The sequence below is a fragment of the Nipponia nippon genome, unplaced genomic scaffold, assembly GCF_047370975.1.
Source record: "Nipponia nippon isolate SJK-2023a ecotype South Korea unplaced genomic scaffold, ASM4737097v1 scaffold_16, whole genome shotgun sequence".
Lineage (NCBI taxonomy): Eukaryota > Metazoa > Chordata > Aves > Pelecaniformes > Threskiornithidae > Nipponia > Nipponia nippon.
Genome location: NW_028262332.1, coordinates 1,904,957 through 1,922,587, shown reverse-complemented (window position 1 = coordinate 1,922,587; position 17,631 = coordinate 1,904,957). Strand labels below are relative to the sequence as shown.

Here is a 17,631-nt window from a genome sequence, read left to right as displayed (position 1 = left end):
ACACGTCGGTGCTCCCTGCGTGCAGAAGGCAGCGCAGCCAGGCCAGCACGCGCTGGGCCCAGGGAGAGCCCAGAAGCACCCCCGGGAGAGCAGTCTGGTCAGGCGAGGCGTTCCCATTACGAATTTTTTAAAAATAGACATTTTTTTAAAAATATAATTAAACCCACACAACAGAGTCAAGCAACCAGACCGATAAGTCCTGCCTCATTACAGGCAAAAGTGTTTTTTGGGGGGAGAAAAAAAAAAGAAAAGAAAAAAGATTCTGAATAATTTTCCAATTGTTGTGGACAGTATGTATTAATTCATGGTGTTATGAAGCTTCCATTATCAGACAGATATTCTATTTGTCATTATTTTTATACTCCTTTCATAAGATAGAAGCAGTTAAAAATTACCAAAAGAAATCCTGTTAAATAGATGAACCTGCAACCAGCTCCAACTCACAGCACTGCCAACAGCCTTCTAATGCCAGTTCCAGGAAAAGAAAAACCATCCTCTAACCTAATTTTGCAGGTTGTGGTACAACCCAGCCTGCACCCCGACGGCTCTCCCCGGGGTGCGGGTCAGCCCGCAGCGCCGGCGGGCTCCCCCCAGCAACCGCGGCAGCCGATTCCCGGGTACGGCTCTTGCAATGATCTCGGTATTCCTGCCTGCATTCTCCTAATTTCTTCTATCCTCTTGTCTCCAACCTGCAGCAAAGGGGTTCGAGGCACCACTGCAATATTCATCTACGTTAATATTAATAGGAAGAGTAAGGCCTTTTCTAAAATAATATACTAAGTTGCAATAGAAAGCTAAACCCAACTGCTTTCGCCCCACACGTGCTCACACGTACCACAGCTACCCTCCACTGCTCTGGAACCTATTTCAAGCCCAGAGCAATGAAACAATATGGATCAAATGTTAAGTCAAGTATTAAATGGCAACATCTGATCACAATTTACAATTAAGAAAAGTTGGTTCAAGAAAAAACAAAAGAATAAACAACAAAAATACGCTAATAGCAGCAAATCTGCACAAAGAAACCCGTTATTTTCAAAATTAGGAACATACGCACTGAAAGAGACTTTCTTAAGAGAAAGATTTTCAATTAAGCCCTCGCAAGCACATTAAATAACACCTCTAATCTCCATAAATAGATTTAAGGTCTAATCGCAGTTCACCCCCAAACCCCAAGTGCCAATGTGAAAGCCCGCAGCGGGTAGCGCTCGGGCGGCAGAGGTGCGACGCTCCGGTACGCCAGCGGCTCACCAAGGCCCCGAGGCAAATCTTTCCACATAACGCTTCAATTTCCTCACAGGTAACGTGGACACAGTTCTAACGATCAGGTGAACACCACGTAACCCGCAATTTTGCTTCGCAACACCGGCTTGACTACTCGTTTCATTTTTTTGATGCAAGAAGGCAGAAGAAAAATCATTCCAAAAACCAGCCCCTTTCTTCATAGCAAAGCACCATCTGGCACATCGCTCGGAGCACTTTGTCATGCACCAATAAGGAATACCCAAACAATTTCTAGCCATAGTATAAAGGAGAAAATACAAAAGCTACCAATAAAAAAAAAAAAAAAAAAGAGAGAATGCTGCTTCTTCAAGAAAAAAAACACAGCCTGCGTGAAACCCTCAGCACCGTACGGTATGGGAACGCGCACAGTAAGGCGCTGGCAGAAGGTTAACCACGGTCTCCAAGCGTTGTGGGGCTGAATAAGCAACAGGCTGACCCGAGGAACAGGGGCTATCACGGCCAGAGAGCCTGGTCCGCCAGCTGTGTTTTGAACCATGTGGCTGGCTGTGTTTTCACACAACACTTTCCTCTTCCCACTGCAGCCGTCTGCTCCACTTTGGCAAGAACTTCAGATGCCAAGGTTGTACAGTACCATCTAGAGCTGCCAAACACTAAGCAGGCGTCAGTTGAGGAAAAGAAAAAAGAAGGGTGAACAAGGAAAGGCCAAGTGATCATAACAAAACCCCTCATTTGTTACGTTCTAGTTGCTTTCAACTAGCGTGGTTATTTTTATTCTGAATAGTCCCTCTACATACTTAAATTTTTGTTTGTTTTATTTACAGGCTCCTAGTGCTGTCACACATCAAAACAAGCTGGCAGCGATCCATAAGAAGTACCCATTAGCAATATAGCTACAGCTGAGATCTGTGCTCCGTTATGGATGTAAAATTCTTCTGCCATCTCAAAATAAGGGGAATCTTCAAACGCCCACAAATTGGCATTCACTGTAACACATCTCCACCAGAAGCTGCCTACAAATTCATATTTCAAAAGGTGAAAGAGTTCAAGCATCAACAGCTTTTTCCTGTGCCTGCTCACCTAGAAGATTTTTAAAGCAGAATAATAAGGGCCAGCTCCAGATATCCTTAAGGTCAAAAAGGAAATAACCGATAAACGTAAGCGGTTATACCTCAAGCATCATGTAACCTGTACTTTTCAACATAACAAGCCATGAGATAGCAGACTAACAATTCATCAAAGGACTACAGGAGATTTACTCAAGAGATCTGTGATAGCGTACGAGGATGAGAAAAGGATGTTCAGAAAACGTCAAACTGTAGTACGGAGCGTGGACTGAATTGTGAACCGAATATATGGTTTTGTGAGCAACGGGAACTTGCATACACGACTTTCCCCAATGGGTAAAGCAATTAATGACTCAAGTGTTAGCTGAATACATGGGTTTGTGAGCACCAGACAGACAACCAAGCTGGTAACAAATGCGACAATGATTTAAGACTTAAGTTTGGACTTCCAGTGCCAACCTGGATCTCCTCCACAAGCCTCTTCCCTCAAGTCTTATGCTTACCACTCACTGTGCTGCCTCAAGAAAAGAAAACTGCATAAGAAATCCTTTGCTGGATGAAACTATACAACTGAGGAGGCCTGAAAGACTCTCACACACGAGAGAGAGAGAGAATCAGACTCTCACAGGCACCACGGGAACGGTGCAGTGGCGGTGGGATTTGTCCGCTGGAGTGCCTGCAGCCTTAGGAGTGCTGATGGCAGCCAAGGCGAGAGGCCAGACAGATTGGCTAGTATTTCTGAGTCATTAAGGCCACAGAGTTTTCCACTAAAATTAACTGCACATTAGGGATGGGAACAGAGGAGCAAGAGGTCATGAAAAAGGCTGATCCTGAGCACTGCTGTACTGCTACCCCCGCCCCAATGCAGCGTGAATCCACCTTTGACTAATGACAGCTACCTGGCCATACCTCCCTAAAAAGATAAGCAGCATTTATTTCCCGGGATACGGTAACATGTAAACGCTTCTTACCCACAGCACTGAGAGCGTGCTTGAGCTCCAGAGTAAAAGCTGTAAGTGGCACCTCTTCAGACACCGGCATAATTGCTACTGTGGAGAGATTGCTGGCAGGATTTCCAGCATCCCACTTGCTACTCGAGCTGTGTAATCCAAGAGGATGACCTGTTCGAAAAGAAAAAACTTGCCATCAGCCAACCCAGAAAGCTAGGTGTCGTTTCATCGTTTCCAACAATGTTTGGCAGGCAGCAAGGAAAGCGTCACTGGATTGCTTAACCTAAGATAAATGTAACATCCTCCATATCACGTAACAGGAAAGAGTTCCCACATACTTCATTTGCAAGAGAACGAAGACCAATTTCCATCATTTTTGGCTGCTGACATATCATGCGTGGGTAAAAGTCAGGCAATGTTAAAAATATCTGGATGCTAGGAACAGGTTAGATACAATGGGCATTTACCTGACCTGTTAAGATACAAAGGCACTTTGGATCACTTTGAACGGCCCCAACTTTGGAACGGGCATTGATTTAGCCCACACAAGGAATCAACTTAACTAACAAAACCCCAAAACCGATTGTCAGTATCAAAATATTCCAAACATTAATGTTCACTTTTTATGATATTCCTGATGAAGGAAATAAATACCTGTTTTCAACAAACAAAGTTCCTATAGGGAATGTGCATCTGCACCTATTTTCACTTCTCTCCAAGATGGGAAAACGTGGAGCTTTACAGGTATGTGCTTCGGAGTACTAAAATAAAATATGGAACTTCTGAAGCGGCTGCGAAGCAACTGTGGAAGTATCTCCAACATAACATGGTAAGCTGAGTAAGGACAAAGAGTACGGGCAGAGGAAAGCATTTTTTGACAGAAGCATGCGCTACATGTGACAAAGATGAAGATCTTCCTAGATAGCTTAGAACAGGACAAGATCAATAAGTGTGTTCTACGAACTGTTCTTTTTATTTTAATACTATTTCTTTTCTCTTTAACTAAGCCTTCTCAGACAACCTTACTTTGCTGCTAATGCCTATCAACTCAGCTCTAAGCACACAATAACCTTACTGTCATCTAAGTTAGGATTTAACGTCCTGCTTATCTCCTTTCACCCAGCAAAGGCCTAAGATGCACCACTAAGATGAATTCTTGAGATGGACGTATGGAAGTACTTGATATACCATATGAAAACTCATTCAAAGTCTGTATGCAAGATCGACAGTACACTGCAGGACACAAAGAAATATCAGATAAACTTTTTTCAAATATATTCAGCGTTATTCATTTCAAGTCTTCTAAAATAGCTCTGCACAGAACATTAAATAGCTTTTCCATTCTTTTTGGCGATCTTCAAGAAGATCTTTGTAGATTCAAACAAGTTACACATCACTGCTCAAGTCCTTCATCTCCACCAGTCCTTCCCTCCTCAGAACTTCAATGGCAATTCTCCGACTGAACTCCTATTACTGTCACTAATTTTCCTCCCGTTCTCTCCAGATCGCACATTGCCCTGTTTCCCGAGCAGTGTGGACTCTGCCCTAGCCACAAAGGCGTTTCAGCACGCACAGAAGTTTAAGTACAATTATCCCTAGAGATTCGTACACAACGGATTGGGCACAGAAAGCTGAGCATGTAAAGAAAGAGCAGACTCAGATTCGCTCCCCAAGACTGCTCCAAAACACGAGAGCTGGCTACCTCATTTTCACTCTCCTTGGAATACTGCAAAACCAGCAATAAAAGTAATGAAAAAAACCGAACAAAACCCAAACAACCCACAACAGCAAAGAACCCCACGACACCCTCAGTAGTTAACGTGCATCTCTTTTCTTTTAACAGCTGCTCAAGAAAATTTGGAAAATTTCCTCCTACTTACTTCAATCAGTAAATATACTTTGTTTTCCCTCTGCCGCATACACAAAGCTTGAGAACCAATCCAGAGCAGACCGGTTCCTCCCAGACAATTCATTAAGATAATGCAAATACAGACATATTAAGTCAGTCTACACACAGATGCCACTCAGCATGACTATCTGATTCAAGTCTATTACAGCTGCTATTTCCAGTGCTCCCTTTGAGCTCTTCTCTTGCAAGAGATTCCAAGGAAATTTCACCGCACATAGGCAGCAGTACTTTTCTATCTCAGTTGTAAATCATTCCATTCCCACACTTAATGAACCACGGTTCACCAAAAAATAAATTTGTACACATCTATATAATAAAAATCACCATTCACTTGCAACAACAGCTAAAATATTCAGCGACAAATTCTCTGTTCAAGTATGTGCTTTCTGTTTCCAGATTTAACGATGTAAATCTAGCTCCAAGGAAGCACCAGCATCAATGGGAGAAGTCCAGGAATGAGTCTTACCTCCCTGCTGAAGACTGCCAAGAATCTTCTCGCCCAGCAAGTGAATAAGTCTAGTCACAACCTAGCAATGGGAGAGAAAGAAAGAGAAAAGAAACAAACATTCAGGCAGGATGTACTAAAAATAGTGCATCTAAATGGATACTTTCGAACTTTTGTAAGATGTTATCTCAAGTTGAACCATACAGAGACAAGGTTTTATAACCATAGCTTCTTTCCTGGCTGTAATGTATGGTGACTGATCATTTGTCTTGATTTCTTTTACCTTATTTTACTCTAATCTGGGAAAGCAAGAAAAGAAAACTAAACCAAAAAAGGCAGTATTTCACTTGCTTTGGGAACAAAAGAAAAAATCCAATTATTTTGGGAAACATGTCAAATTGCATTTTCAGTTCTCCTCCTTTGTCTCCGCAGTGTGCTTGCACCTCTAAGTCACTCTCCCTGTTGCGTGGCTGTTGCACACCTCCACCTTCTGTAGGCACTGAGGGCTCAAAAAGGTTCAAGTCTGTACTCAAACCGATCCCACAACCGTGCTTCCACCTGACCCCTGTTGAACTAGTCAATGTTTACAGCAACCAATTTAAGAAATCTTGAATAAAAGAGATAAATACACACTCTAAACACCCGCAGAATCAGAACAAACTACCCAAGAAATTGCTTTCCCCCTCAAATCGTGTTTTTGTGGCACCTTTGAAGGGGCACATTTTTTTCCCAGCTTTTTTCCAACAGGACTTACATCGATATAAACCAGTATTCAAATAGCCAAGCACATCTGAAGACTGACAAGCTTCTCTCCAACATTAACAATTCCCAACAAGGGTGTAGGAGAAGGCTTGTAATTGCAATACCAAGGAGCGATAGATTTGGAAAATGCATCATTTATTCTGAAAAGCTATGCGCAAATGTTTTACCAAATAAGGAAAAGAGATATTTAAATGCATTAAGAATTAATAGAGCAATCGTTACATACTCTCCCCCAGACAACTAATTCAAGGTCAAGATAACTCTAATCTGCAGGAGGACATTAAGAAAAAACCAACCAAACCCACAACAATAGAAGTTCTCCCAGCTCCTAACAAGCTAAACAAGCAGCAGCAAATGCCTACCTTGAATTCTGGACAGACAGACCCACTGTCCCCATAAGAACAAGCACCTCAGGGTGCATCTTTCAAATAAAAGACCATGTAAGCATCAAGACAGGTCAGCATACCCATCAGAATCATTTATATATCCTGCTTTAAAAAAAAAATTAAATAAATTGCCCTACACTATGAAACGCCACGGCTTTACTAAGCACCAATATTTTTTAAGTGTCTGGAGGAGGAAGGGATAAGAGCAAACAGGTAGCTTCCAACGCGGCACGACTTATAGCGGAGCAAGGAGCGAGAGCTAAACAAAGTTATTTGAGCAATTTCTGTCCCATAGCCATAACGGCAAGTTCTTCAAGATGCCACATCAACCATCTCCTCGGTGATCCAAGATCAACTTCTTCAACGTCTCCCTTATTTGCACCAAGAGCGGACACAACGGTCCGTACCCGCTTCGCTGAGAGCGCCCATGCAGCACGACCGCTGCCGCTAACAAGTGGTGGTGGAACGAGGGCCGCTCCGGACAGCAGGCAGCTCCCAGCCTCCGTCCTTCTCCTGGAATCTCAAACAGGATCTAAGAGGCTTCCGTTTGTCCCGAGTACCATAAGAGCTGATGATCACCCAGCCAACTCGTTACCACTTTAATAACCCCAAGATCTGCGGTTCTGGGATTCAGTTAATGGCGCTGGGTGTAGCTATGGAAAATTGCCCCAACTACGGGGAGCAGGGAGAGAAAGAGGGAATTCTTAACAAAAATTAGGAGACTGATTGCCCTTCCTGAGGGAGATAACCTGCCTCTCGAGAGCATGCGCTATACCCAGCTCACATGCGTTCACCTAACAACCTGTATCTGCACACTAGGACTTTACTCAGGCAGTTTTGGAAGGTGTTATAAACATTTTATGCTTCTGAACCACTTTAAACGTCAGAATTTTAATTACTTACTAAAACCAGCTCCTGTATTTGTAACTTTTTCTGCTTTACAAACAGCTAAGGAGAGCTCCAGCTAAGTTAAAGAAGATGTCCAAGGTTAATGATGAAACTAAGAATAGAACCTATTGGTCTCGTTTTCCAGTTGGCTGCTCCTATTACCAGGAAATATTATTTATCTTGTTTGCTAGGGCAAACCTTACAGCCTTGGTACGTATAGATATGGAAAAATTATTTCCCCAGTGACTTTGTAAGACAAGCAAATTGCTAAGCATAACGGGATGAGTCACTCTGTCGCAGTCATGGCAACGTCGAAGGAACATCAATTTGGGATCGGAGCTAAGAACTGGCCTGAAATTTCCTTAGAGTTTTATATTACATACACTAAATTTTCTTTCACAAAAAGGCAATGTGTTCCTTTAAAAGAGACTTGTCCCTCTGTCTGAGGGAGAAGTCAAGCATGGAGGGGGCTGGTTTAGCTTGGGGAAGGGAGAAGGAAGAAGCAAGCAGAAATTAGCCCTGGGGCCGGTAGGTCATGCCCAGGGATTGCAGGGAACCAGAGCCTGGAAGGGAGAGAGAGGCAGCAGAAAGGCAGATAACAGGGCGCTGGCAGGCAGCTACCTCGGCACAGACACCCGGCCCGTGATTCAGCAGTCGCTTATTCCCACCCTGCCTACGTAGCTGTATTTCATAGGAGAAGCTCTGGGAGCTGGCAGTGAGGGTTTGGGCAGAGGGGGAAGGCAGGAACTCTGGCAGCACTGCTGGGAAAACGGGTTGACCTGGAAGAAACACTGAGTTTTCAGTCCTCTGGAGGTGCCACACAGCCACCAGCACTGCCCCCAGCACAGCTGAGCCAGTGATGGACTTGGGTAGTTTTCCCAGAAGTAGGCAAGACTTCCACCCCCTCTCCCATGCCAACGCCCGTCTTTCCCAAGCACGGTGCCAGAAGAGCACAGAGCACTTCCCAGACACCTGTACCCGCAAAATTGTCTCATTCCCACAGTGTCACCCTCACGCAGGGCTAGACAGCCTTCACAGCACAGTCGGAAGCGTCTGGTGTGCTCATCCCATGGCGCATCCTGGATTTTACAGTCTCTTCCAGCACCCATCCACCCAGCCCTGCAAACACATACCCCGCTCTCCACAGACACCGAGGCGCAGCCCAGTCCCGCTGGCACAGAATCAGGCGGTTTGGATTTAAGGTTTGAAGAAAAATCTGTACTGCAAAAAGGCAGCGAGTTGGAGTCCAGACTTCTCCAAGAACACCGGGAGGTTTCTAAATTAGGCAAGAATCATTAATTGCCTGCAAAATAAATGCAGCTTTTTGATCCCTTGTACTAGGGAGAGAGCCAAACTTGTTTCAGGTTGTGAAGTTGAATTTATCATGCCTCACGGTCAGAAACCGTGCTAGCAGCGAGTGGATCCTGCTCAGTTAATCATAGTTAATCACTTCAACCAGTAACGAGAAGCAGAGACACAGAGCAGGCTCTTCTGTTGTAGGCCAGGCGCGGAGAGCGGCGCCGTTGACATCGCCACAGCGCAGGTTAAACTTGTCCTGGCGACACGGAGCACGCCTTCCTGCCCACCGCTGCCATCTCAAGCTGTGAAATGAGTCAGAAAGGCCACAAGGCTTTGCTTGCAACCTAAATATACGCCTCTAGGGTCTCGCAGCGCCAGTCTGGACCCCGGAGCCTGCCTGGGTCGCAAAGATGACTGGGTCAACTTTCAAAAAAAACCCAAAAAGAACAACCACCAAAAAAACCCCAAAACAAACCAAAACCCAAAGCAAACAAATATTCACTCTCCTGAGCTTATGCAAAAGGCTTTTCAGGCCAGAAGGAAGAAAACTAACCTTACAGGGCTGAAAAACTGAGTATTTCTCCACCTCAAAAGCTGCCTGGGATGCCAGGTGCATCGGTACACCATTCTGCAAAAGCCCCGAAAGCTCTCCTGCTCTCGCAGACCCTGCTGCAACTGTAAATTCATAAAACCTGTCCCAGAGCAGGGCATTCAGTTGAGACACACATTTTAGCAGGGAAATAAAATGTTCCTCCTCCTTCCACCTACTCACCTTTTCCGATTAACTCACCAGAACACTTTTGAACAGGGCAAAATGGGATAGAGAGGATTTCTTTCTCAAATGGCATTAGAGAGCACTTTCCTCAGCACAATTCCACCTCTCTGACCCAGCTTACCACTTACCACCCCATCTGCCCTGAAACATGTTGTCTTTCTGGCTGTTTCCGAATCAACTCCATCCCCACTAAGACCCACTCGAGCTCTCAGCAGCCTCCAGTCCCCCCCAGCTCCCTCCTGTTGAACCTGAAAGTCTGCCTCTGCTACAGAGCAGGCTCTGGGAAACCATTCATCTTCCCTCTGCCTAACTAATGCTGAATTACTCAACAGACCTGCAGCCTCTGCATTGCAGGGCAAGGACTGAACTCCTCGTTCCCAAGGGGACTCTATTTGCCTACTTTAGGATGACTAATTCCCGTTTCAAAACAAACGTCCTTCAGCGGTGGGCCGGCAGCGTTACAGCTCTGCATCACCCGCTAGCGATGGTGCGAGCGCACGGCTGACTGCTCCCTCCAGCTCGGGTCTTGGGTGTTATCCTGAGCACCACTGGCTTCACCGCTACTGTAATTCCCACACCAAGTGGTTATGGTCACTCTACAGCGCTGTATTTCCTATAATCCCGTTAAATATTTCAACCTATTATCCACACCTAGCTCATCTTCCAAGGCTAGGTTCTTGTTAATGCTTTTGTTCCGATTCAGCTGTGAAACTGAAGAGTTGCTTTACAATAAGCCCTTTTGAAAGTGATATTCATGAGAATTCAAGCTGTAAGATGCTTTCATAGGGATATTTATTTCATTCTGCGAATAGTACGGATTGCCTAGCAAATTGACTATCTACTAATAGATAACGATGGTACCAAACGAAGCTTTTTTCCCATCTTAGCTAACTTTCAACAAAGCTGGTTTAGAGAAATCATGGGAAAATGCCACAAAATCTAACCCAGGATCCAAATTCACAGTAACAAGTAATTGATGTGAAAGGTACTGTGTGATACAAATCCATTTTTCTTAGAAGAGAAGAAATATATGTAGGAACAAAAATGAAACAATACATTCGTCGACTCTGCTCCACGAAGGTTCAGGTGTAATTGTACGCTATTTTCAATCTAAGCAAGAAAGCTCCTGTGCAGGAAAGCAAAGGGCCTGAAGAGGGGCAGTGGTGTCTTCTTGCAGGTCCCTGGTTTAGGAAACGAGCCTTGGCTAAAGCAGGCAGGGAGCAGGCCTGACACGGCAGCTCGGATCCTGTACGACCAACAGATACAGAACCCTACAAATCTGAACGCGGTTTGCCTTCCAAGTCTGTTCTGATCCTCTCCAGTGGATCCTCTACCATCACCCAGATCCAAAAAACCAGTATTCCCACAGCGAACGAGGTGGCTGGCAGGTGAGCTAAGGACTTTCTCCGGTGACTTGGAAGTTTAAAAATAAGATACTTAATAGTTAAGCCTTTAAAACTTCAAATCAGTCATCCGAGAGGCCACCTTTATATTCAATATGTTAAATAACAATTTATCGGTACCTTCATAGCAAGCTATTATAGACCTCCACATATGTCTGTGATTTAGTTAAAGGACACATAAAAGGGTTTTCTACCACACAGAGACCCAATGTGAATAAGCTAGCATGGAAAACAGGGCTGCCAAGGGTTTTCTATTCTACAAAGTAAATGCGAGTGGGGTAAAATAGTAATAGCAGCCATTTTATCTATACAAATTCACATAATAGCAGGTTCATTTCTGTGGAGCTCTTTCCAGGAGCCGAGATTATTCTCTACCAGCTTTCTTAAGGGGTTTTTTTTTTTTGAGGGACAAGGGAGGAGGAGAGGTAAATTACATCATCATCTTGAATAAAGCCATGGTGTTATTGAAGCTTTACACGGCCCCAGGTCAGATAAAACACTGCTTGTCACAGAATCAGGGAGCTTAGCAAGGGGTCTCCGATGAAAACTTCCGACGGTTTGTGAACTGCCATGACAAAGCAAATCTTAAATGCTCACTCGCACCAATTTCTGGCACAAATGCCACTAAAGCATTAACAGAAGAACTGAAGCTTTATCCTGGGGCCGTTTGAGCTTCTAACGCTTGTGATCAATTGTGTCTTGAAGAAAAATGTCAGTCTCGCATCACTGCTATGACTAAGCACTCACTCCTGCCTGCCTCATGTCGGGCAGCTACAGTCGGCGACCACGCTTCCGCTGAACATTTTTCTTCTCTCCTTTTCACATCCACTTCTCCTACAGTTAAGGAACACTTATTTTAATGGGCCATGAGAACAAATACAGAAAAATCTAGAAGCACGGCCTCTCCTGACCTATTCCACAGTGCCACATCAAGCTTAAATAACGTGACGCACAATATATACAATGCCTGCGGGAAGCATTTTGAAAAGAGGGCACATTACCGAACTCGCTTCGTAAGGCAGACAACCCTAGGGAAGGCTCCATCCCCTGCAGAAACACTCTGGTTAAAATACACGTACAAAGATAGCAGGACTTGTTCAGGATGGATGACGGGTTCTGAATATATTTAAACCCCAAGGGCAGATTTACAGAATTAAAAGAAAGATGCAGAAAAGCTCTGTATTTTCTAGCGTGCATTTCTAGCGTGCAAAAGGTTGTCTTACATTTCACCCCCCCGCAGCTCCTAAGCAATTTCTCCGTGCAGTTTCCATCAGCTACAGCAGGTCTAAATTTCAAGTTAGAATTATAAAACCCATCTCAGCTCAGTAGAGGCAAAGATAATCTATGAAATGCGATCCAAGTTATACACCGATGTTAGAACATCTCTGTAATCTGTTCACAAATTCTGTGCTGTCGCTACTGCTTCGAAACTGCTTTGCGGTGCCAAAAATCGTGAGCTGATTCTCTGTCCTACTTTTCAGAACTGAAGGCAGGGATGAAAATAGAAAGAATCAATTCCCTTTCACTCCTGCAACGCTGAAAAGCTTCGAGCAGCACCAGAAGCAAACACGGAGGCTGTCAGAGGAGCAAGCGCTCTCGCTGGCTGAGTGCCCTGATGGCTGTGCTGGAGAGCTGCAGCCCTCAGGCAAGAGACCAGAGAAAAGGAAGAAGTTTTGCACTGTGGACCGCTTTCAACTGGGAACGTCGAGGACGCCATATCCAGAGTGACTCAAGGTTGGGATGCTTTCCTGAGAAGCTAGATGATGTAGATTTGACTTCTGCAGACTGAGCAGGATCTAGAAGTCAACATCTGTCATTTCTGGGCACATACTCTGAAATTTTGGCTGTTACTTATAACTGAGATTAGATTCCCCAGGCTCGCCCATCTGTTTCATCCCTCAGAATAACAGGAGCTATCGTGGGTCACACCAAATATCCCAGCAGCCCAGTATCCCGCCTCTGACAGGACCAAAGCAGATGCCCAGGGGAGAAGGCAAAACAGAGGGCGAGCATACGGTGCTTCCCCAAGGATCAGCTGTGTAATTTTTCCAGATTGTACATCACAGCTCAAGAAACTTGAATTACGGTACGGACTAATAGCGCGTGATTTCCTTCATTTCACATCGTTCTCATTGGCAAGCACCACCCACGTTCATAATTTTCTTACCCATCAGGTAAGATTTTCTTACGATGCATTCCATGACTGGTGAAAAGTACGCAGGATGAAGTCCCTCCACTAACGCCTAGAATTAAAAGGTTCTTCACCCTTGACAGCAAATAGTAAAGCTCAAGGGCAACTAACTGAAAGGATAATACAATCTCAGGAACCGCCCAGTTCTCGGCTGTTAGGATGCACACTATTTAGGCTCTAGGGAAGCTGCCGAGAGGAACACCAAAGCAAAAGCAATTCTCTCTGGTGCGGGATTCCTCTGAACTAAGAGAACATTTCACCTCACTCAGGGGACAAGCACCAACGTTTGATCATATTCCACCAAGTGAGACTCAGGTTAACTTAACCTTACCAGTCAGTAGGGAAGCATGTGTTTGGTGGAGGCAGAGTTGCTTTTCTGATTTGGTTTTCTGATTTGCAGAGGACTAAGAGGGAAATCCTCCACCACCCTGCTGAATCACAACCTAGCTCTTGCTACCTAGTCAATGATTTCAAAACTATTGCACCTGCTATCCCTTCATTACTTTATTACTTCTGGTTGGATGGGGAAAACATCATCATAAATCCTGTGTAGACATCACTCTACTAGAATAACAGGAGAGAAAATAGGACAGAGCTTTGGCTCATCCCTCTGCTCAGCACTAAGCACTACCTCAAAGGTAATTTTCTAAGAGGTTATAAAAACAAGTAACAATCTTTTAGCCTTTCTAGGGAGTAGAATCAGCTTTTTCTTAATATCCAACTGCTGCAATTTCAGTACACTATTTCAGTATGGTGAGTAGCTTATGCCCTCTCTATCAGAAGACAACTTTATACATTTGAAAATAGCTACCATGTCTTCCCTTAACCTTTCACAGTCTTTTTTTCCTTTATAGGTTAATATTTCTAAACACCAGTCAGCTGCCTTTTGTGTCCTCTAGACTCTCTTCATTTGGTCTGCCTCTTCCTTCAAATGTGCTGCCACAGGCTGGTACTGAAGCTTTTCCAATACCGCAAAGAATGCATGGATTTCTTCGCTCCAAAAAGCATTCTGTGTTAACATAGTTATTTTTTTCCACAACTGCATGACATTGTTCGGGCATGGTCAGCTTTTGATCCTCTAATGCCTGGATTCTTTTTCTAAGAAACGGCTACTCAGACCCTTTTCTCTGTATGCAGTTTATTAGTTTCCAGCTCAAAAACTTCTCTCCAGTGTACTCCTTTAAAGTTGACTTTGTGCTTTCTACTTGACTTCAAACTTTTCACCCTATTGTTTTCCTCCATCACTTCAATTCCCTCTCACTTCTGTCCTTCCTCCCTTATCTGATGGACCTAACAGACAAAAAGAGAAGATACAAGAATTTTGAGATCATATAAAAAAATATTTTATCTTATGTTCTGAAGACAGTCTGAAGGCATTAGCTGCATAAATCTCCTACTTAAAGTCTATCTTACACGCCTCTATTTCTAATGCTTGTTCTAAAATCATCCAGTAGTAAAAGTGTAAGCTCTCACATTTTTTATACCAGTTTAACATCTATTTACAATTTGGAGATCTCAAACAGCAGCAATAACGTGTTTTTCTGATAACCTTTCTTGCAACACATTTCCTTAAAAGATCTATTTTAGCATTTTGTTTCATTGCAACTATTTAGCCGAACTATATGCAAGTCTAGAGAAAACAAATTCCATATTCAAAAAGGTCAGGAATTTGAGGCTGATAAGCTGCACTCTTTAGACATGGGAAGACATTTGAATTCTATTACAAATAAATGTTTTGAATTGTACTATAAATGTAACACTCAAGCTCAACTTTAACTGCAAAGAAAACGATTCACATCTCCACAGAGAGTGCTCTTTAGGGGAAAACAACTCTGCCAACTGACAGAATAGGGAAAGGGAAGAGAGAGAAATGAGACACTGAAATCAATTCTTGCCCCAAACAAAAAGGGGGAACTAGAGCACAGCCTTTGTGCAGATCAGCGTTGAAGGCATTACTAAACATCACACCTTCAGTGCTTACTAGTAATTTACAGTTTAAATATTTCATAGCAACATTTAAAATCATCCACTATGGAAGGAGAAAGGTGGTTTTAAATTCCCCCCAGCTCATTCCTCACCTCCTGCCCAGTCACAAGGAGAGCGGTATTTAAAAGGGCAACTGAAGCCAGGACGCCGTGTGTCCTTACCCAGCCCGTGGCAGTTATGTGCAGAGGTTGCACGCTGCTGCCAGTGCACAGACCTGGGCAGGAAATCTCTTCCATTAAAGGGAGCCCGGCAGAATGAGAGGACTATTCAAGAGGGATCCAGAGAACAGGAGTGCCTTAACAATCCACAGCAGAAGTTCAGAAACAATTAAGCAAAAATAATGCTTAGAGGGAAACGGGAAAGCAGGAATATTGTTTTTCATTGACATAACTTCTGAACACTTACTGCAATGATAAAGTTATCCTAGCAGTAATACAGACAAAACCTCCACAGTTTTTGTAACATGAGAATGCATGAATACAGGCTTTAAATTATACAGTTTAAAAAAAAAAAAATCAAAAATGTTATTATGGATCCTAGGAAAGCAAAAGAATACAGGTATTTTAGATTTATTACTTTTTCAGGTTTTGTTTTTAAGAAATCTGGTAAAATAAGTATACGTCTTAAAGACAGCAAAAAGAAAAATCAGAAATAATTTGCTGTAACAGCATTAAAGAATTGCCTTTAAGGCTAGTGCAATGATTTAGTGCTTAGTATAATGTCCCTGATGCACTTAGGGACAGAAGAATTAAATTTCAAGTCCGTCAGTCTCCAGATTTGCAGGAGGGAGGTATAATGTCAAGTGAATTAAAGGAGATGGATGAGTTGATGGATTCAAAGGGAGCAATCACAGTCTTCAGGACACAGGCAGATCTGGCAGTTGCAGAATGAGGATTGACAGCCTAAAATGCAAGGAAGAGGAAAACCAACCCCCAAATATCAATGCTCTGGAAATAAAGGTACGTATAACCGAGTGCTGACTTCGAGGCCCAGTGAGCAAGACAAATGCATAACAACATTTTATAGTGATTTTAGAAGTCAAAGTTTCATTTACTATCAATAGCACTAAGTGATTTCCACTCTGCATTTAGCAAATGTTTTTCCACTTTCCTGCATTTAGCATGAATTTCTTCCAGATATACAAAACAGCCCTGCAATAAAACACGCTAAAATTGATTAGAAGATAAAGGAGGAGAAGCTGGTGAAAGTCTGGTATAGATCAGATCAGGCAGACAAAGAGAACAAAATGTTTTCTCAGTATGCATCAATCATACAAAAAACCCAGAGGACTTGGTGCTAACAGAGAGTTTTAGCTCCTCAGACATCTTTTGAGATAGACAGAAAATACTTTTCATTTTCTTACCTGGGGGAATTTGCGTTTGATAGATGTCAGTGCTCCCTCTGGGAGTTTGGCAAGTTCTGAATCTCTGACTGCGTGTACCGTTGTGGCTCTAGGTTGATGGGTTAATGCCTCTACCTGAAAAAGCACATAGCCAAAACATTAAAGATAATTCACAACATGTTACAAAAATCAAATGTCAGGATGAAGAAACAGAACAATTCCCAAGAACCGGACTGTCAGACTCGTTGCTTACACACATTCAAAACAGAACGCTATTTCCCCCCCAAGGGCGCGTACAGAGGGAGCTTCCCCAAGGCACATCCATCTGCAACAAGCATTAGCATCTCCTGAATCCCAATCTCTCGGCGCACGCTCTGCTATCGGACAGTCGCAGCTTTCCACAGAATTAGAACCCATAGCACCAGACAGACAGTATGGCAAGAGAAAGTTTTGTTTGAGCTTTTGCAAGCTCTCACACACTGTGCATCTCCAGAGTGAGGACAAGAACTGCTTTTAACGCTTGCCAGAACAACAACCAGAGGCACACAATGAGCTCACCTTCACAACAATTATGTCTTTTAATCCATCATTTTTAATTGTGATAAAGCCATCTAAGAGAAAGGAAAACCCCACTTCTCTACTGCTTGCTCTTTCTTCTTTCCTCAATGCCACCCTGAAATACTCTCATTTTACTTTCAGAAGCTGAATACCGACAACCTTGAAATAATCAAGACTTCCTAAAAATTAAAGAAAGGGATGAGAAGCCAATCAGCACATTTTGGCCAGAAATGAGCTTTGCTTTTCCAGGTTTTGGTTTTATTGTTGTTGGTTTTTTTGTTTGTTTGGGTTTTTTTACATATGCATGTGTACCTCTGCTATGTAAACAGGAAAACGTGTGACAGTACGCACCTACCTGAATAGCGCCCAATTGTTTCACCTAGAAACATTTATTCTATTGAGAGCAGAAGTTTAAAGAAGAAAGTGAT

The 17,631-nt window shown here is 43.3% G+C and overlaps 1 protein-coding gene across 8 annotated transcripts in view; it reads right to left on the bottom strand.

Moving 5' to 3' along the window:
* PNPLA7 (patatin like domain 7, lysophospholipase) overlaps nucleotides 1-17,631 on the bottom strand; it is a 127,780-nt gene that overhangs the window by 60,358 nt on the left and 49,791 nt on the right. For all 8 annotated transcript variants that reach the window (XM_087752659.1, XM_087752658.1, XM_087752662.1 and 5 more), the window contains exons 21-23: nucleotides 16,667-16,780; nucleotides 5,635-5,695; nucleotides 3,281-3,430 (exon numbers count right to left, since the gene is read on the bottom strand). In XM_087752659.1, coding sequence (XP_087608785.1) covers nucleotides 3,281-3,430; nucleotides 5,635-5,695; nucleotides 16,667-16,780 — 325 coding nt within the window. The remainder of the gene's footprint in view (nucleotides 1-3,280; nucleotides 3,431-5,634; nucleotides 5,696-16,666; nucleotides 16,781-17,631) is intronic.